This window comes from Cephus cinctus, unplaced genomic scaffold (assembly GCF_000341935.2).
Source record: "Cephus cinctus unplaced genomic scaffold, Ccin1 Ccin1_scaffold0494, whole genome shotgun sequence".
In the NCBI taxonomy this organism is placed as follows: Eukaryota; Metazoa; Arthropoda; class Insecta; order Hymenoptera; family Cephidae; genus Cephus; species Cephus cinctus.
Genome location: NW_014333166.1, coordinates 1,247,192 through 1,268,558, shown reverse-complemented (window position 1 = coordinate 1,268,558; position 21,367 = coordinate 1,247,192). Strand labels below are relative to the sequence as shown.

The 21,367-nt window shown below is 41.7% G+C and overlaps 1 protein-coding gene across 6 annotated transcripts in view; it reads left to right on the top strand.

Annotated features, from left to right (window-relative positions):
• Window positions 1–21,367, top strand: part of LOC107268211 (acetylcholine receptor subunit alpha-like) — a 103,683-nt gene that overhangs the window by 39,648 nt on the left and 42,668 nt on the right. For all 6 annotated transcript variants that reach the window (XM_025085511.1, XM_025085508.1, XM_015740756.2 and 3 more), the window contains 2 exons: window positions 14,717–14,761; window positions 17,183–17,292. In XM_025085511.1, coding sequence (XP_024941279.1) covers window positions 14,717–14,761; window positions 17,183–17,292 — 155 coding nt within the window. The remainder of the gene's footprint in view (window positions 1–14,716; window positions 14,762–17,182; window positions 17,293–21,367) is intronic.

Here is a 21,367-nt window from a genome sequence, read left to right as displayed (position 1 = left end):
ACCCAAAATATCCCTGTCGTCATATGAAAACATAATTCACACAGTCCCAAGGGATGGGTAATATATTCGTAGGCCTTCGCGTGTAAGCTATCTCCCCCCCCCCACCTCTTCCCCTTCGTAAAAATGCAGTTTACCCCAAAAGTGAAAATAAATTCAATTACAGATGGCGCCACCCACTAATTTGACTGCGTTGAACCGTGAAACAGTGGCAGTAAGGCTAGTTTACATAATTGCAATTTATTATGACGTTTACTGGCAGTTTTGACAAGGAGGTGGGATTAGGGGGGGTTCGTGTCGACCACGTTGCCTGGACCGGCACTGAGTGGATTCTCGTGTTCGTTCTCACCGGAGCGATTCCCTCTCGTCCTCGCCGTACCAGTTCTATCCGTTGGCCTGGTTCGTCCAGGAGTCGTCTCCGTGAAGTCGCTGAGAACCAAATACCCAGTACTTGTGTTACTGCGTATATAGTATAGTGCTTCTCTCTCTCTCTCTCTCTCTCTGTCTCTCTCTCTCTCTCTCTCTGTCTCTCTCTCTCTCTCTCTCTGTCTCTCTCTCTCTCTCTCTCTGTCTCTCTCTCTCTCTCTCTCTGTCTCTCTCTCTCTCTCTCTCTCTCTCTCTCTCTCTCTCTCTCTGTCTCTCTCTCTGATCCAGAGTCTCATACTGCCACTCTCTCTGGCTGCATTCATGGCTGCCTTAGCAAATTAAATTCTATGGCTGACAAAATAGCTGCGGTAGAAGAATCTAACTCAATTGTAGCGCGTGAACAGGAAGCATTAGCCTGCCGCATGGATACCTTTGAAGTTCATCACGCGGATGATAACAAACATATCCAGGACAGGATCTTATCTCTAGAAACGAGACTGTCTGAGCACTCTAGCATTAATCCCGACATATCAAGCATTACTCAGCCACTGGCCGCGCGCATCCGCTCACTGGAACTTGAAAAATGCTCGCAGAATCTTACAATTTCCGGGCTGCCGGAAATACACGATATCAGCGACCGTGATGCTGTGCGGTCATTGTTCGCTTTTTTGGGTGTCTCCGTTGATTGTGCGCATATTCTTGAGCTCTCACGTGTACGCAGTACTACGGATACAGCAAAGCCCAAAATGTTATTTATCAAATTTTCATCGCCATCAATCCGTAATGCAGTCCTAAACTCAAAACGTGAAAAAGGTATTATTAAGGCTAATGATATCAATATTCTATTTCCTTACTCTTACGTATATATAAATAAATATCTGCCGTCCGATCTGCATAAATTATTAAGAGCCACACGAGAGGCAGCTAAAATAAAAAATTATCGGTTTGTCTGGGTACGAAACGGCACCGTTCAAGTTAAAGAAGATAATAATTCGCCTGTGATAGAAATTCGTGACACTGTTGACATTGATCGTTTGTCATGAAGCTCTGTAGCTCCACCACCGTCGTCTCTGTCGACTCCTGCCTCTGACTTTCTAACCGTATGCCATGTAAATGCTCAATCTCTCGTATCTCACTATAATGAATTCCGGAGCTACTTTGACAAAGGTCAGTACGACATGATCTTAATTTCGGAGTCGTGGCTTAAGCCTCATATCGATGATTGCGTGCTTAGTTTGCCTGGCTATCAGATTCTGCGATGTGACCGGACGGTGAAACAAGGTGGTGGAGTCTGCATTTTTGTCCGTGAGCTTTTCTGCGCCAAAATTGTATTGTCGTCTACCGCACCGACTTACTCTCCACGCCCTGAATACCTATTCATAGAAGTCTCAAAAGCCAACTCTGCTAAAATAGCCGCCTAAAATAGCCTTTTCCAATCATCTTGAACATATATTCTCGACCATCTGCCAAGACTACGTATCCGAAATCATTATGGGCGACTGGAATGCCAATCTATCTACCGTTAACTTTGATAATACTTACATCCGTAGACTTTTTCAGATCTACAACTTGTTCTTGGTACCATATAGTGCGACCCATCATACTGCGACCTCTTCCACATGGTTAGATTTATGCGTAACTGACTCTAATGGGAAAACATTAGCCTGGGGTCAATTTCCGCTGGATTCTTTGTCAGCCCATCACCTGATATATATCAAATATAGATTTGAGCGAACACGACCATCCGCATCAACTGTTGTCAGATAGAGGTCCTGGCGGGGATTTGAAGCGGCTGAGTTTCAAACATATCTTGCGAATCTCGAGTGGTCTCCTCTACTGACCTGCGATTCCGTGGAGGACAAGATAGGCTACTTAAATGACCAACTAACCGACGTATTGGACAACTTTGCACCATGGCAGGATATTAACATAAAGCGTCCCTCCGCACCGTGGATGACTGATCGAATCCGTGAACTAATCCGGTCTCGCAATAGGTTACGCGCCAGCGCTCAACGTACACGATCTGAGGCGGATCGTACTGCATACAGACGTCTGCGTAATCAAGTCAAATCCCTCATCACAATGACTAAAACTAACTACTGCGACACACGACTCGCTCGATTGAAAGATTCTAGGCAGGTCTGGCAAGAATTAAGAAGACTCGGTATAGTTCCCTACTCGAAGAAATCCTCTGTAACTGCTTTTACGCCAGAGATACTTAATAACTTCTTCTGCTCAGTATTCAACTCTGCTCCTCCTATGGCTCCTGCTATTTTAAGCAGATGTGTACCATTTGACCAATCCAGGTTTTATTTTGCACATATAACTTCTGAGACTCTCTCGCAACACATCAGATTCGCTGACTCTCATGTCTCTGGCTCCGACAACTTTCCTGGACGTTTTCTGAAGCATTGCAGTGTATCGCTCTTCCCCGTCTTGTTGGATCTTTTCAACACTTCTCTCTCTACCTCTACGTTCCCTATGGCGTGGAAGAGCTCCATTGTCGTGCCTGTGCCAAAGACGTCTAATCCATCAGAGCCCGGTGACTTTAGACCGATCTCACTTCTCTGTGAATTCTCGAAGATGCTTGAACGAATTGTTCGTAAAGACATACTTGGCTATCTAAAGCGTAATGGACATCTTGACCCCTTCCAGTTTGGATTCGTCGCGGGAGGTTCTACGCAAAATGCTCTCATTAAGCTCACGGACGATGTTCGTCAGGCAATTGATGACCGTATGGTCACAGTGTTGGTAGTTTTTGATCTCTCAAAGGCTTTTGACACGGTGGACCATTCTCTACTCATTACGAAGTTATCACTTTTAAACTTCTCTGCCTCAGCACTAAAATGGTTTTGGTCATACCTCACTGATCGGAGACAGGCTGTCCGTACTTCGCTCGGTATCTCAAACTGGTCAGCTGTTCCCTCGGGAGTCCCCCAGGGGTCAGTCCTGGGTCCTACACTCTTCTCCCTTTATATTAGAGATGTCGACAAAAGCATACGGAATTGCTCCTTCGTTAAATATGCGGATGACCTACAAATATACGCTCATTGCGTACCAACAGCAATTAACTACTGCGTTGCGAAAGTTAACGAGGATATTGACCGTATCTGCGAGTGGGCCCTTCAGAACAAACTGCGATTAAATGCGTCTAAAACTAAAGCGATGATTCTCGGCTCTTCTAGGTACATCAACGCCCTCGAGTTTAGTAATATTGATAGTCTGATTGCTATGCGGATGACCTACAAATATACGCTCATTGCGTACCAACAGCAATTAACGACTGCGTTGCGAAAGTTAACGAGGATATTGACGATTGCTGACGGTTGCGTGATCCCGTTCACGAACTTGGTAAAGAGCTTGGGTATTTTTGTATCCCCGTCACTTGACTGGCAAGAACAGATTACCAGCATCTGCAATAGGGCATACAATACGCTGTACCAACTACAGGCAAATGGACACTGTCTACCTAAAGCGATAAAGATGAAACTCGTTTCCTCTCTGATTCTACCGCTCATCGACTACTGCTCTGTAGCGACACTTGACATCACTGTGGAAGAAAACATCAGACTACAACGAGTCTTAAATGCCGGTGTTCGCTTTATTTTGGGTCTTCGTAAATATGATCATATTATGCCTAGTCTTCGTGCTTTGAAATGGTTGAGTGTTGCGCAACGGCGACAGTATTTCTTAGGGATCCTGATACACGGGGCGGTCTACAATGGCTTACCATTCTTCATTTACGACAAATTAACCCTTTGTTCCTCCAGAGATGCTACTGCACCTGTGACAAGATCACATCCCCTCGACCTTGTCGTTCCCCGCTGTCGCACCTCGACTTACTAAAAGTCAGTTATCATATCTGGGATTATGTTTTGGAACTCCGTACCTAGCAGCATCCGTGAGATAACCGCCGTGCCACTATTCAAAAATGCGCTGCATGCTTGGCTTCTTAGCGTTTAAACTACAAACATGTATATAGCTAGCGTAGCTTACTCATGTTAGCGCTATTATTACTATTACTATTAATTATATCTTTGTAAATATGTATTATTTTATTAGCTTATTATCATTATTAATTTTCTTAAACATTGTTCTGTATTTTATACTTCCAGGGTAACCTGCCCTAGTATAATAAACTTTGGTCTCTCTCTCTCTCTCTCTCCCTCTCTCCCTCTCTCCCTCTCTCCCCCTCTCCCTCTCTCCCTGTCTCCCTCTCTCCCTCTCTCTCTCTCTCTCTTTGAGATCCTCTCTTGCTGTCATGGCGACTAGGAGTTGTGTGCTATCTTTGTGGTCTACTAATATATGTTAAAATACGGGTATTACTTTTAATAAAAATTATTGTGAAGTGACTGGTGTGTTGCATACAGAGTGTACAACGAATATATAGTGAAATATATTTGTTGCTTGACCTGTTCGCTTCTCGTAACTTATATCTAAAATATTCCTACGCGACCATAGTGACTGTTACTTGGGATTCAATTACTTCAACACTCGAATTGAACACAAACTGTAAATTTGAAAGTCTGAAACTTAATGCATCATGATATGCAGTCCTGGTGAAGTTTAGTGGGTTGCACTTTTATGCAGACTGAATTCTTGTCTCAGTGTATTTCTTGCTTCGTAACCGTTTAACGCCTGAAAGATAATTTGATTTATTGCTAATGACTAATGACAGTGATTAGTGACATTGACAGCTTCTTGAAATGTAAATATTGTCTACTCACTTGCTATTGCTCTACCGGCTAATGTGCGCTGCCTTACCGAGTGTCAGTTACGTTGTGTACTAATAAATCGTACAGTCATATCCTCGTTACCGACTGTCCTCACGTATGACTAGGGTAAATTGTTTCGGCTGCAAGCAGTACATGAAAAGTGAAAATGGTCTAAAATGCTTGGGATTTGGCTGTGATGCTTATGGTCACCAAAGGTGTATAATACGCAGTGGGTCGTCCGTGGCTCGCTTCCTCTGCGTCGACTGCAGATTAAAATATCCAGAGGGACGGTCTGCCCTGACTCTCCAACCTTCATTAAACGACGTTGAACAAATTGAATCTTGTAGTGTGTCCTCTGGCGTTGACCAGCATACTAGTATGGAACAGGCTCGCATCTCGTCGTCTCCTGACCTTTCGTCTATCGTAGATGCTTTACGTGGTGTCAGTGAGCAGTTGAAGGACCTTCCAACTATAAAGGAAAAAGTTACAGCACTCGACGGGCTTTATGGCATGGTTGAAAAATTATCAGCTGCGTCCTTAAATATTTCTAACGCTGTGAACAAGCTCACCAATGATCTGACTACCTTGAACGCTAGATGTCAAACACTTGAGGATCACAATGCTACACTGACGCGAAGGATTGACGAATTAGAGAGCAAAGGAGTTGGAACTTCGTCTTCTACGACATGTCACGATTGTACATCTTTAACCAGGCGCGTTGAGTACCTGTCTCAGCAGCTGCATAATTCGGAAATTGTCATCTCGGGGCTACCGGTCTGTCCAGAGGTACCTATCCTGGAACTTGTTCAGAAAGTGGCTGGTGCTATTGGTCTTGCTATTGCACCAAGTGAGATCATGGATGCCTTTCGACTACCTACCAAAACGGGTGCTGCTCCTGCGCTCATAGTGCGCCTTGCCTCTACCATTAGACGGGACGCATGGATAGAGAAGAAGAGGAGGAAGCCGATACTTCTGGCTTCTGACATTATTTCTACACTAGCTCGATCCAAAATTTATATCAACGAAAGACTGTCTGCTGAGAGGCTCAAACTTCTGGCTTTGGTTCGAGCTAGAGTTAAACCTCATCCGGAGCTCAAGGCGTGGACTCATCATGGTGCCATCTTCGTGAAGAAAATTGGCTCGTCATCTTCCATCCGCATCGACCATGAAGATGACCTCGTGAAGATCTCATCATGACGGAAACCGGCACAAAATGTCCTTCCAAGCAAATTGGAGTGTAAAGACTTAAGAGTTTGTCATGTTAATGCACAATCGCTTATCTCCCATATCGATGAATTTCGTGACTACCTCTCTGTCAACCACTATCATGTTATTGCTGTGTCTGAATCTTGGCTCAAACCTCACATGCCGGATCATGTAGTCGAAATCCAAGGATACAATCTTTTTAGGTGACAGAATAGGTAGAGGAGGTGGCGGCGTGGCTATCTATGTTATTGAGTCATTGGCTGCTTCAATCGTTGCGTTCTCTGAAGGAGAGTATTGTTCTCGGCCAGAGTTTCTGTTTCTAGAAATTAAGTTTCCTGGTACTACAGGAATGCTATTGGGAGCTGTCTATCGACCTCCGAAAGTGGGTTTTCTTAGTGATCTTGAACAAATCTATGCTCGTCTTTCTCATGCTTATTCAAATATTCTTATCATAGGTGACTTCAATGCTGATTTGCTGGTCCAGTCCTTCGACAGCTCTTACATGCACCCCTTTATTGCTGGAAACAACTTACATCTCGTGCAGCACACTGCTACTCATCATACTCGCGGGGCGCATACTTGGCTTGACTTATGTATGGTGGATAGTTCTTCCAAGGTCACCTCTTTTGGGCAGTCCTCAATTCCTTTCATGTCTGCTCACGATCTCATTTGGGTTACGTATTCTCTTAAACCTCCTCAGGTGCATGAGCGGAAAATAACGTACCGTAACTTAAAAGCTGTGGATAGAACTATCCTTCATACCAAGTTGGAGCAATGTAACTGGTTGAGGTTTCTTTCTGCTTCCTCTGTGGATTCACAAGTTGCAATTTTAAATCAATATCTTGAAGACACCTTGGACGAACTTGCACCAGTACGTTCTTTTACATCACGCCGAGCTCCGACACCGTGGATGAATCATGATATAAGAACCTCTATTAAAGAAAAAAATAGACTTCATAGGAAATACATGCGCTCTGGGATCCAATCAGACTTACAAATATAGAACTCTGCAAAACAAAACAAAAGCTCTCATAAAGCTAGCTAAAAACAATTACAACCGTGACGTGCTCTCTGCATTTAAGGATCCTCGTATTGTATGGAGTCAGCTGAGCAGACTCGGCTTCATCAGCCCCGTTAAGCAGTGTCAAATTGCGGGCATGTCACTCAATGACATAAATCTACATTTTTCTGTCCTTTCACGCGCACGATGATATAGTGGATAGGTTTGATATCTCTCAGACTCCAGAACAATTCGGCGCTGATAAGTTCTACTTCAAGTACATCCAACCATCAGACCTTGTTGGCGCGCTATGTGACTATGACTCGTGTGTGATGGGACCCGATCATCTACCTATGTCGCATGTTTCACCTTGTCTTGAAGTGATTTTTCCTTTTTTGCTTGACCTATACAACCAATCACTCTCGTCCTCTACGCTTCCAAAGGAATGGAAAAGGTCTTATATACGTCCTATCCCAAAAGGGCGTGGAGTCCCATCTTCACGCTCGGACCTTCGACCTATTGCACTTATTTGCAGTCTGTCTAAACCCCTAGAGAGGATAGTTCGTGCACAAATGGTGGAGTTCTTAACTAAGCGTGATGGGTTAGATCCTCATCAGTCTGCATACAGAGCTGGATGCAGCACTGAAACTGCTCTGGTTCGCGTGGTTGATGATGCACGTTTCGCGGTGGATGAACGAATGGTGACTTTAATGGTTTTTTTTGATCTTACCAAAGCGTTTGACTCGATTTGTCATCCTAAGCTGCTTGAGGTCATGCGTCAGGCTGGATTCTCGTGGTCGGTGAGAAGATGGTTTGCATCCTATCTTGCAGATCGAATGCAGGCTGTTATAGGTCCGGATGGAGCCTCGTCCTCCTTCCTGAGGGCTTCTTCGGGAGTACCTCAAGGCTCGGTGTTAGGAACCTCACTATTTGCATTGTATCTAAAGGATTTGCCAACTGTTATCTCTTATTGTTCATACTCCATCTACGCTGATGACTTGCTTATATTCTTACACTGTAAACCTAATACAAAGTCTTACATACTGGTAGTCCAACGTACCTTAGATCTGCACTTATCGCTTCACCTCTTACGCACGTGTCTCGCGAAATCCGACGTAGGGACGATGATCTTATCGTACCCATCCATCGCACTGAATGTTATAGACATGCTATTCACGTTAGTGGAGCTCTCTTCTGGAACTCCTTGCCAACCACTGTCAGAGATGCTCCCTCTAAATCCACTTTTCGCGCACGACTGCGTGACTATTTAATTGTGGATCAATAACTCGGACACACTCAGTACAACTAAAATTAAGTCATGTAGTAATACCTTACTCTAACTAGTAATAAGTTTATAGTATTATTTGTTTACCTTAGTCTTATCGTTGTGTTTATTACTGTCACCTACTCAGTAGAGGTTGAAGTTTCAGTAATGCGACCAATCAGAGCGCGTTTAAACGGAGCGTAGATGACGTCGCGAGTCAGCCCGCAAGACCTGCTTACACTCGGCCAATAACACTGAGAGTATCGTCGTAGTGTCCCTGTTTATCTGCATGTAATTGAGTGAGATACAATCGCTCGCTGTAACGTCAGTGAATTTCAGAAGGTACCCTTGATTCCTTATAATGTCTATTCCTTTAATGTGACAAGATAGTTGTAGCAACGTAATACGTTTTGAGTGGTCCTGAAAAGGACCGATTTTGATCTACGCATGACCGAGCTTGGATCTGGACATGCTAATCTGCAACAATTACATACATTTTCTATGATAATTATTATTGTGACGTATATATACGTATTCATTAGAATTTGACAAAGAATGCAACGATGTTACTACAGAGCGTTTCATAACGAACACCCTGTATATATATATATGTATAGTATTGTACATACATTTACCGAATGTAGGGTACACTAATTATAGCTCTTTCTTTTGTCTACTAGTGCTATTCACTAATTACATATTTTTGCTTATATATTACTTAATGTGGAGATTTATGTTATAGTCTGTTGCTATAATTGAGTTTGACTCATATTATACCTATTACATTCTCAAAATTGCTACTATATGATGTTATATGGTCTACGGGATTTAAGCCCTGATCAAATAAATTTAATTCTCTCTCTCTCTCTCTCACGGTGAATCCTGGTTCCGATCCAAGCACCTTCAACAGGCAGCAACCAGCCCCAGATCATTGATCAAACACTATCTGTTTATCCCCACTTCAGAATAGCAGCAGCCACGGGGTTGGGTCGCGCCCGATTTAGCATCGGCCTAACCTTCCTCAGGCGTAACCCAGGAGTGGGTGGAACCGGTGCCAATGCATCTTCAAGTGGGTTATCGCGATAATTACAGCCTGTTTCTATCTGCGCCCGAGAGAACTGGGAACGTCGTTCCCGGTGGTGCGCGAGCACTTGGGATTCTGATTAATTAGCCGAGTCTCATGCGGGAGAGCGAGAGGATTGCCGTGGCTCCCTGACGAAATGGAGGCAGGGACGAAAACGGAAGTGGAGAGAAAGAAAAATAATTAAGCTTCATTCACAATCGCGGTAAGCATTCTTTTATAAGAAATATCAAAAGACCAGTACGCCCGTACGGTGGCTCTTGAAACTTTACGGAGTGAATTCCGACAACGTAACTATGCTGTTCCGTGGGAACGGCCCTGGGTCAGGTCAGGTTGGGTAGACTCAGCTTTAAATATCGACACTGTCAGACCCCCGTTGACGAGCCGATATTGCGACATTGATTGCCGACTGTGTCACTTGCTACGAAAAAATAAAAGAAGATTGGATGCTGAAACGCGATACGCAATAGCGTCGCGCGAAAAATCCTTCCACCCTTGGCCTATACTCGCAGCGTTACCGAACTCCCGACGACGCCTAATCGATTTTCAACGACACTCGGAACGACAAGTTCCCGGTACTCGGCGTCGACCGAATTCTTTATTTTCACGTATATACTTAATTTTCGTCGTCCTTACGTTTTATCGTTATCATTTTTATCAATCGATACCGCCAAATCCTTGACGACCATGCTCTCGGGTCATTTCTTGAGACGTACCATCGTTTTATTTACCTACTGTTATCCCTCCTTCTGCTGTATTTGAACGTTCTATCGAATCCTAATGGCACGTTCACACGGGCCTTACTAACGGCACGCGATAAATATTAATGCACGCTACTTCATCAGTGTTTCGCGATACGATGGAACGCCCGGAGACTCATGGAAACACTCTGTACCTCTTTCTCACTCTCTCCTACGGTGTCCTATGCTCTGTGAAAAAGGCGCCTGTGGTACGAACGATAAAGCTCCGTTCCCGTTTCTTTTGCAACTGCAGTGCCTCCTGTGGTGCAACTGCAACCTGTATATATATCTTCATATACTATACATATACGTATATACAGCACCATTTACTATTCTACCTACATACGTTTTCATGCGGGTGGGATATGTTCCCAGATCTGCGACATGGAGTGAGATTTCCTCGTAAATACGACGATTTTCATTGGTACGATAGGAGAGAAGAAATTCCTTCCCGGTTCGTGGCATTAAATTATATCCACGCCACGATAAGAGACTGCTTCACTGGAAGGGCGTGGTTCAAAATTGCATTTCGGGAAATTTTGAAAAAAAAACAATTTGATCATCGGATACTTGCTTGCCGTTACTTCTTAGTCACAATATACAAAATTAACTTGGACGATGTGCGCGTGCGTGTGTTTCAAAAGACTACATTATTCCTATCGGCAATGAATTTCAATTATATACACAGTGCACATAATTCACGAGGAAATGACAGTTAGTAAATTTACCTGCGACTTCCGAATGGAAGTTTCATGATGATTTACGAGCTATGACGTCTCCCTCTGTCGATATCTATACATATATACCGGGAAACGAAACTCGGACATTTTACATTATTCATATGTGCGTACAGGGTGACTCGTACGTCTTTGATGAATCGTATATATTAGTTTTTAAATGTGCAACGTGCAATTTGATAGGGTTGAAGCTCGCGTCTGTTTTATTCGCCTGTATCTTGTACGGCTGTAAAAAGGATCATCTCATTATGCGGCTGGAAACGTGTCGAGCTTTATTGGTGTCGTTACGATCTACATTACTCGCTGACTGTATATCTATATAGTATACCTGTGCGTCTATATCTATATACACAGGTAGTATCTATATACAAGTGTAATATGTAAATTACGTGGCGTATAAATCTACGTAATATCTCAAGCTCGTCTTCTCTTGGGATTCCACTTCCTTCTTCATCCCTTTATCCGTATCCATTGGTTTCATCTCCGTGGGTAGATACTCGCGAATCTGGAAAAGTAAATCTTCCATGGGAAAAAGATCCTCACACCCTGTATATCATTACGTCACGGCTTTATCTGTTATCGCAGTTGTGCGTTTTGCAGAATAATTTTTTCAAAAATTTATCTAAGAATTTAGGTGTTTTGTTTTTAATTTTTCGCGAATCCTGAGTCGATCAATTTGAGGGGATTGGCAAAATATTATAGAATTACGTAAAGTACAAACTCGTCGATTCGCTTTGCACTGGTTACTACCGATTGTCATTTAATTTTGGGGTTCCTGCCGTCGGCTAGGAGGATTGCCAAAATACTTGAGAATTTGCAATTGTAAGTATCTCGCTTTTCTTTTGTCGTCAGGGGGTGCACGCGCACTCTGGAATATTTTCACGGGTTGTACAAGTGCCTTGACGAGGTGCAAATGGCATCGTTGCCTTGCGAGGCTAGAGACAGGCAGACGAGCATTTATATATATATATACACACACGTGTATAGCTATGATCCGACCGAAAGACGCTTGGGGACAATAAATATATTGTTTCCCTTAGAAGCACTTTGCTCGAATAATAGAATTATTGATACAGTAGAGAGAGAGAGAGAGAGGGAGAGGGAGAGGGAGAGGGAGAGAGAGAGAGAGCGAGAGAGAGAGATGGGACATATATATAGGTACACAAAGATGAAGAGAGACAGAGACACCTGCCGAGCGTTAAGAGAGGCGACTAAACACTTTATTGCGAATCGGCAGACTCCACTAGAGAAAATGGGCTCGAGTCATAATAAAAAGGGGTAGGTCGACGACTAATGGGGTTGGAGCGGAGAAGCGCGAGCGGCGAGTGTGGCCTTTATACGTGTAAAAGAACGTAATCGTCGTGTCGTCGCATTGTCCTCGTCGCTTCTTGTCTCTCCTTCGGTATTTAAATAAATGTGTAATTAAACGCGGAGCAGCCATTCCGGAAATGGACGTCGCCATTATATTCTCGACGGAACTTTTAGAATTCCTGGCAAATTTCTTTTTTCTCTTTCTTTCCCTTTTATCCCCTCTCCGTCTTCTCCTCCCTCCCTTCCTCGTTTGCACGCTCAGTTTTCTTCGTTGAGGCAATTTACATTGAGCCCGTTTGTTTGCTGTGTTGAGGACAATAACCCCTGTGTCAACCCCTATCTCCCCTCCACGCACTTGTTGACCTTTCCTAAAAAGGGCAATACAAATTAGATTTTTAAGTAAATTTTACCTATCTGGCACCATGCCATTTTCACCCTCGTACCCCCTTCTTACCGTCCAAACGTCTCATGCATATATTCAGCCGGACTAAACTTTTCGATTTGGTATTTTTCTTTTTTTTTTAGTTTTATTTATTTTTTCTCTTGCCGTTGGCACTTCCTGTGTTGAATTTATTTACGGTATAGAAACTCAGGATGCTTTATGCTCTTTGTTCGTACCACAATTCCGGTTTTGGAAACGAATAGATTTTCTTGCTGACGCCCATACTGTGGTACGCTATTTGTTACTGTATGCATTTCTGTGCTGTATACTGTATATATTTCTGTGCCATATATACTGTGTAATATGTAATGCCATAAAGCGAATATTACTTCCGGTATTCGTGGATGGTATTAACGCGAAGGGAAGCACGTGGTGAATGCAACCACAGGAAAATTTGAATTTTGGTCAATCGATGTAGTATCCTAATGCCAGGTAAAATTTTTTTTTTTCAACGCAAAAACAGTTTTTTTCACAGAGTTCATTTATTGGTTTCATGGTTTCTTGAAAAAATTTCGACTGATTCACGTGGGATAAGAGAAATTTAAAAAATTCAAAGTTCCTTGCTCCTGTCTTCACAGGCTGACAAATACATGGAATAAATAATGCGAATCTTTTTCGCGTAGATATTCGCGAATCGCGTGCTCGCTCATGTAAATTTATGCTTTTACGCTCTATTGGCCGCGATTACACTCGGCTGAGCTTGTCCTCGATTTACGATTTGGAAAGGACAGGAAGCGGCTGAATTTGCCGATGTAGCTGTATACGTGATTTTAAGCACGTGGGAGAGTCAGGGTGCACGTAGTCACGTGATACTTAGAAATGTTATTTGTTTTTGAAATTTTTCGTAAAATTAACGTTTTATTATGCGGAGTCAAATAATTGTAAAGAATGAAGAACGGATCATGGGTACATGTATATATCCATGTAGTTGAAAAATAAATTCTGAACTGTGAGTGGGGTTGCAATATTTGCAGGGAATTATTGCATTTACCTCGGTTCAAACTTTTCCTCCGTTCGATGAGAATTTACCTTTACACCCCTTTCGTATCATCCGAATCTTCCAACTTTTCAGTCCAAGTTTCCTTCGTTCGGCATAGAACTATGAAACTCGTTAAAACTTATGTTATGCCGGATTCAAATTAGCGAACGAAGGAACCAGAAAATTTGACGAGAGCTTGATAATCGAAGTTTTCATAAGCAATTAGCAAAATTTCATACTCCTAGTTTTTTTTTTGTAAACTTTGATGTACCATATATACGCCAGGATTGGATGGCGAGTTTACCTGATTTACAATAAAAAACAAATCACAGTACGCTGTGGACTGAAAAAAAAGAACAGAAAAAAAATGTACAGTGAAAAATTTTCAGAGGACTTCCGGTTCACTGAAATTACAGTTCCTCGCAAACCACGTCGATTTAATAGTCTCGAGCCATCAGCCCCACAGCTGTATAATCCATCAGACTTGGGAATGATAAAAGTTGAACGTGCAATATATTATCAAAGTTACGAGGGTGACGGTGGCATGGCGGCCATAACTCGGGTCTGGATGCACGGCCCGTGTCTGATGTGGTCTTGCTAGACTGTCTAATTAGTTGTGCTGCAGTAACGTCACACCGGAAATTACAACGCGTCAGTTTGGGCACGGAGTTCCGGCATCAACTGGATATAATAAAAACATACAGAGTTGATTTTCCCCTGTGGTTCAACTTTTTGCTGAAATTAGAAAGAGTTAAATAAAGACTTTCCATGCCCCATGGGGGGTTGCGAGGGGTGGTTGAAAATAATGTATATATTACAGTCGTTTGAATTAATTGCACGAAAAATAAAAGATGCACCTACCCTTTTTTTTGTTTCAGAATCTGAAGAATCAAATCATGACGACCAACCTCTGGGTGGAACAGGTGAGCGAACGACGTAATTTTGTCGAACCTAAATTTACCCTCTGCCCTTATTGAAGTTTACAGTTTTAATTTTATATTTTGGTAAAAGGGCTGGTTTCATACGTACAGTAATATTTTTATATAAATTTTCTTTACCAATTTCTGTCTAGAAAAATTTTTGAATTTCATGATCCGTCATTCCCTCCCTTTTTCGTATAGCAGACATCCCTTTATCACTGGACGTCTTTGCAGTCACTTTTTGGTTAACGAGCCCAGAGTGTATTGAGTAACGGTGTTAGCGTGCTGACGACGCGTGTCACGTGGGTTTACTGATAACCTTCGTTTTCCCTATTTTATAACCCGGGTGGTATCTGAACGAAATGACGCTTCTGTGGTACGGGGCTGGTGTATTCGTACGTTACGTATATTTTCACGGAATGACAGGCAAACTGCCGGGTTTTGACGAGCGGACTAGATATGCAGATAACGCGACGATTTTGCTTCCACGTTACCGAATTATATGTCTGTTGCTTTTGGCCGTCTTTATAACCCTGGTTCGTTGTATAAAGTCCATATCTTTTGGGTATTGTGAATAACCGCGTTCCATGACGAATTTCATGTTTACCATGTCGAAGGGATCCTACGTATCGATGTACGTTCGAATTGAATTATCCTCCGTTTAACATTTTGATTTCCAATGTAAACGTATAAGGGATATATTTAATAAGGTCGAAAACCAACAGTGAAAAATACTTTATTTCGCACGTATCAGCGCACAGCGGTATTTACGGTGGTTTTCCCATGTTTCACAGTGGCGCACGTGTTTACCGAGGTTGGCTCGAAAAGTTTTGGTCACAAAATAATATATTTTCAATTTTCTAATCCCGCGGGAAAATTCATTTTGAATTTATCTGTTATTCTCAAAGCAACGCGTGTGTAACTTCGCTGTATACCTATACGGTATATGTATTTGGGATTTAGTTTCTATAGGTATATGTTGCCTCATAAGAGAAATGTTCTGTTTTCGTAATGGAGCCGATAATATTTCTTTTATCGTCTCGGCATTGAAACCGGATGCAGCCACTAAATCCGGTTCAGCCACTACATCCGGAATTCAGTTGAATTTTACAATCCTGATATTCACGCTGCTTCGACTCTTTTCTTCTGGACAAGTTTTACCCTTCGCCTTTTACAACCCTTATGCGATACTTGGATTTTTACCCTATTTTTGGAACAATTTTCTCGTCTTCAAAAATTCCACAAGTACCAAGGAATACTGAAATATACTGTCGAAGAGTGAATAATTATTCGAAAAAGTTTTCAAAATTTCCCGCCACTTTCACAAAGATGGCCGTCGGCCTGTACGAAAATCTTACGACTGGTCGATATAGACGGCCAGCAATTCGCATCCGTTATGACGGATTATAGTCCACGTGGTCTCTGTTTCTTTTTTGCCTTGAAAATTTAGCAATAGATACGTCCACGTTCCTGTTACAAAGAAAATACGTTTTCCGCAGTTCTTTTCCGACAGTCGATGCTTCCTCATCCTTATTTTTCATATATATATATATATATACAGTAATCTAAGACTCAACCCCTGCAATCCCACTTGAACCTCCATAAAATCGCGTACAATCCTAACACACAATTTCTTGCTTCAATATTTTCCAGTACCCAAGAGAATATACTTTTCTCTCTCTTTCCCTTTACATTCTCCTATGTGTTCTTGAGTATTATATTTTCAACGTCTCAGCAGCCACCCTCGCTCCGATTCGATATATCCGCGCGAATTCTCTATAGGGTCGCGACAAGTAAATCGGCTGGCGCACAAGCAATCTCGGCAGACAGCAATAAAATCATTGATATGTATAGACAGACGCATATGGTATATATGTATATTTCAAATAAAATTTTTTTCATACCCACAAAGTAGTCCTACTCTTCCCTCGATTTCAATTTATTGAAAGTCAATATAAACCCTATATACTTTCAAGCGATAAGTGACTACACATACCTTTATCCATGAAATGTACGCGCAACTATATATGCACGTTATTTTGATATACTAGACTGCAGAATAGCTGTATTCATATACCAATTGTGCCGGCATAAAAACATAACGAAAACCGTTTTCGTAAAATAACGCTGGCTTTCAGGAACGAGTGAAATAAATTTTCGTTAAACGAGACCAATTCTCCGTTGGGAATGTGTCAGGGGTTCTTTTTGGCATTCGGTTTTTACCTTAAAATAACGACGCGTAACTTTTTTCGTGGGTAATAAAAAATTTTGAAAAAAAAAAATGTCCACCTTTTTCATTTGTTCCAGCAAAAATGTTTATGAGACGTTTTTGAGTAGTGATTTTTTTTATATTCTACGAGATGTTACGTAATTGAATGACTGTATCAATAATTTGTTTATATATGTCGTATTGGCTGTTTCAAGTCGTGGTACGACTACAAGCTGCGATGGGAGCCCAAGGAGTACGGAGGGGTGCACATGTTACACGTGCCTTCGGATCACATATGGCGACCCGATATAGTTCTTTACAACAAGTAAGTCGATAATTGATTAATTGACTTTGTTTCACCTGCGTTTAATTATAACGTAATATTATCGAGTAGCGGCTAAGCACGACGCCCAGAAAATTAGAGTCGAATGGACGTGACGCTTGTATTTTATTTTATTCGTACATTTTGATATAGCTTTTTTTTTTTTATTACCCGGCAGCGTTCGTTGTTCGTTATGACGTTTAGTTTTTTTTCTTTTTTAATCAAACAGGAGAAAATTAATTAAAATATTTTCACGGTGCCTGCACTTTAAGGTCACGTGATACAACGTATGGTATCGAATGTCCACTCGACTCGTACGAAACAACAGAGTTTCTCATACGTGTACGTGTATTACATTGCTTATGGTGAATATTGAGAAAAGAATTCACCCTGGCGTGCAATTCGAAAAAAATGATCGCCCATTCGAGACGCAACGATATTTTGTCTTAACTGTTTATGTTTTTATCATCGAAGTAAAAGCGATATAGATTTTTTCATAATATTTTTTTATTCGCTTACGATCGTAAAAATTCTATTTTGTTGGTGTCAATAAAAACAAACTTGTTGGTTTTCTCTCTCTTCCTTCTCACTCTTTTTCATATCCCAGATACAAAATCCGTCTTTGTCTGACTTCCATTTTCTAATTCCCACTGTGCCTATACCGATCTATATAGATATATACTGCAATCACATACGTCCTTTATTTGCCATTTCCACATTCCGCAACCCCAAACCGTCACCCCTCTATGAGCGTGTTTGCATAAATTTTTCGCACGGCCGACGAGCAGGCGAGAGTGCAAAACTTGGGCCGAATTTACGTTCGTTTGGCACGTCATTCCCGTTGGTTAAATTACGATAAGTCTGAAACGTAGACGGGATAGATTCATATCGCATGAAAATAGGGGCGCTGCGGCGAGTGTCTGGATGAGCACAGGAAAAGTGAAAGTGACGAACCAAAAAAAAAAAAAAGAAATTACGCAACATAAAAAAATCCAACCCTGACACGTTACCGGTATAAGACAGAGAGAAAATAAAAGAAAATGAATAAATTTCGCAGCCTCCATTCGCTTCCCCCTGAGGCAATCTCTCGGAGATCAGGTGTATCCGGCGCAAGGATGTTTGTCACGGACAGTCATCAGGAAAGGGAATCTCTATTCCCTTACACTATATAGAAGGAAGAATTCGAGACGAAATTCTAAATCGTCACCAGCACCCTTTTCTACTTTGAATTTCATTTCCAGCCCTGATATAGGTACACAGAGAGTATATGGAATTTCAGATACACCAGGGACATATGTATGTATATACACTTGGGCTACTCGTTTAGGGACGGGAGGGGGATGCCTATCTTTTTTATTAAAAAAAGAGAATCAATACTAGACGATCGATAGCTTCGATTGGTTTTCGCACGTTTTATGTACACCCCTATTTTTAAGGGTCTGTTTCTATATATATCGTATATTTACGCCTGGTTATATTTACCATAGTGGATTTACATCGCTATACTCGATTCGCATCATCACGTAGGGAATTACGACTCGGATACATTTCAGAGGGTGGGTCGTGATGTACTTTGAATTCTGAAGATTGGCGCCATTGTATATCACCGTCCCCGTCCTACGCGTAGCTATCGATAGGGCGTCGCGACGGAAGATTAACGTACATGTGAAATGAGTATATACGTTTTGTATACAGGGATAGATACTCACTATTGGATTTCGTGTGTATACTATGTTCGTGCTTACTTTTTTTTCTCTATGTCTATACAATTTTTTAGTTTTCTTCTCAGCACTTCAGCCAGGTTGCAAATGCTATTCCTCTCGGTTGGTTTCCTCGGTGTGTAGTCGAGAAAATTTTTTTTTCCCAACAAAATTTCATTCGGCTTCATCCCTCATTTTGACTTTGTGTCAGCAATTTCCGCCGTGGAGTTAATTCGATTTCTTCTGGTTCCATTAGTTACTTTTATTTTCCTCGTTTTTTAGGCACGACCGCGGTACGCAAGTGCCTTATAGTTTCTATCGCGAAAAATGTGTGAGATGCGATATCTCACGCAATTTTCGGCCGATCAGGCTGAAATTTTGGGGGAGGTCTCCTCTCGTACAAACTAAAAAACTATTTTTTTTTCCCGATCTTCTACGTCGTTTCAAAATGGGAGCACAATTTGATCGATTTTACGATTTTTTCGTGTATTATTTAATAAAAATTTTCATATTACACGATTATCTCTGAGAGACTTCAGTCAATCGGGCTAAAATTTTTTGTGGGGACTCCTCTCATCACTGGAACCTTATGGTTCTATTTTGAGCTTGATCCTGTACATATACGCAGAATGCGGTCACCTCCAAAAATCGCTAAAAACGGTTTTTTGTCTGCAATTCGAATTCTAAGCATTCTACAAAAAAATGTTAAATGGAAAAGTTGTAGATCTTTCAAAAATACAACTTTTTCCTGTTGACATCAAATCATGAAAATGCTTTCTACTCAAGTTAGCAGCCCAAAATCGGGTTTTTACAGCAATGAAAACGCTTTTTAGGCTGTAACTTGAAATCTAAGCATTCTACAAAAAAAAGTTAAATGGAAAAGTAGTAGATTTTTGAAATATACAAAGCGCGAACGTCAGCGGTCGTGCCTTCCCACTGCGGCCGGAAGGCTGCGTGTGGCGCGCTAGTTCTTTTTTCCCTTTTCTCGTGCCACTTCCAATCCTAATTCTTCACCTGTCGTCATACTGAAATCGGGAACGTGTGGAGTGATATGATTTATGATGTAGGTACTTTCCTTGTTGCTGTGACGATACGAGAGATTATGAATGGTCGAAAGATTTTTGCGAATTTTCGAAGAAAAATATATTTCGAATTCTGCGAACTTTTTGAAGATTTACGTAATTCTAGAAGAATTCAGTTCGAAAGTGACAGCTGTCAAACACGACGGTGACTCAGGAGGGTCGGATCAGTTAACGTAATTTAAAAGCGAACGAGAAAACTATTTTCGTCAAGAGGGTGCGAAAAGAGTTTTCTCGTGGGCAAATCCACGAAGGATAGCCGCTGGAATCTCTCGCGAAATATACGTCGGCGAAAGAAACACGTAAAATAATTTATCATTCCCGGTACAGTTGGGTTCTATAAATTCTGGATACGAGTCGTAGGGATGTTTTTTTGGGAAAAGAAAAAAAAAAATCTTCCAAGTCCAGAGGTATCAAAAGACATTTATGAAGTAGCGTAAAAAAAAACATGCCTATATCTACCGATCCATTGAGTAAACTTTGATCTTTTCTTTTCCCCTACAGAAATTTCCTTTTCACGTCAATTTTGCGATTTTAGGACGTCATTGTCAATTAACGTTACCCGTGACGTACTGCTGCGTTAATCTCCTTGCCACCAAAACCTGCCATACAACAAGACGGCCGTAGTGCATATATTATATGAACTTGCCGATCTCATTAAAGTCTTAATTGATCCCCAGCATTAGCATCGGCATAGGGGCTCCTGTGTTATAGGCACATAATGCCAACCTAACCTAACAAACTCTGAATCCAAAACCTCGATTAGGAAATCGCTTAGAGATACCATCAACGGGGAACTCAGTCCAGTCTAGATTCCGGCCTATGGGAAACACGCGGATATCCCTCTGGCAGCCGGTTGTACCAACCTGACGTTAATACGAACATTCCTCATATGCGGGATAACGCGTATACAGTGTTACAACTATGCTTGATATACCATGTACCAGCTGCACGGAATGTAGCACACGTGTCTAAGCAGATAGAGGCACTTTGAGATTTTGGTATTGACCCATTGAGCAATGGACACAAAATATTTCGACTTAATCGCATATTCCACAACACGCTGCAATATGAATTGCACAATTTTTCGGGGGTGACAGGAATTCATAGGTTATTGGGTGACTATAAACACAGTGGCGTAGGTGGCTTTAAAATTAACCCTTTTTTCGGACCTTTCGATTGGAATATACCTACGTATATAGATGCTATTTTGTCGGACTTCATATCGATATGTTTCTCTTACCTCTGCATATGGCACAGGTCGAAGGTTACCTACTCTGGATAAATAGGGTTGATTGC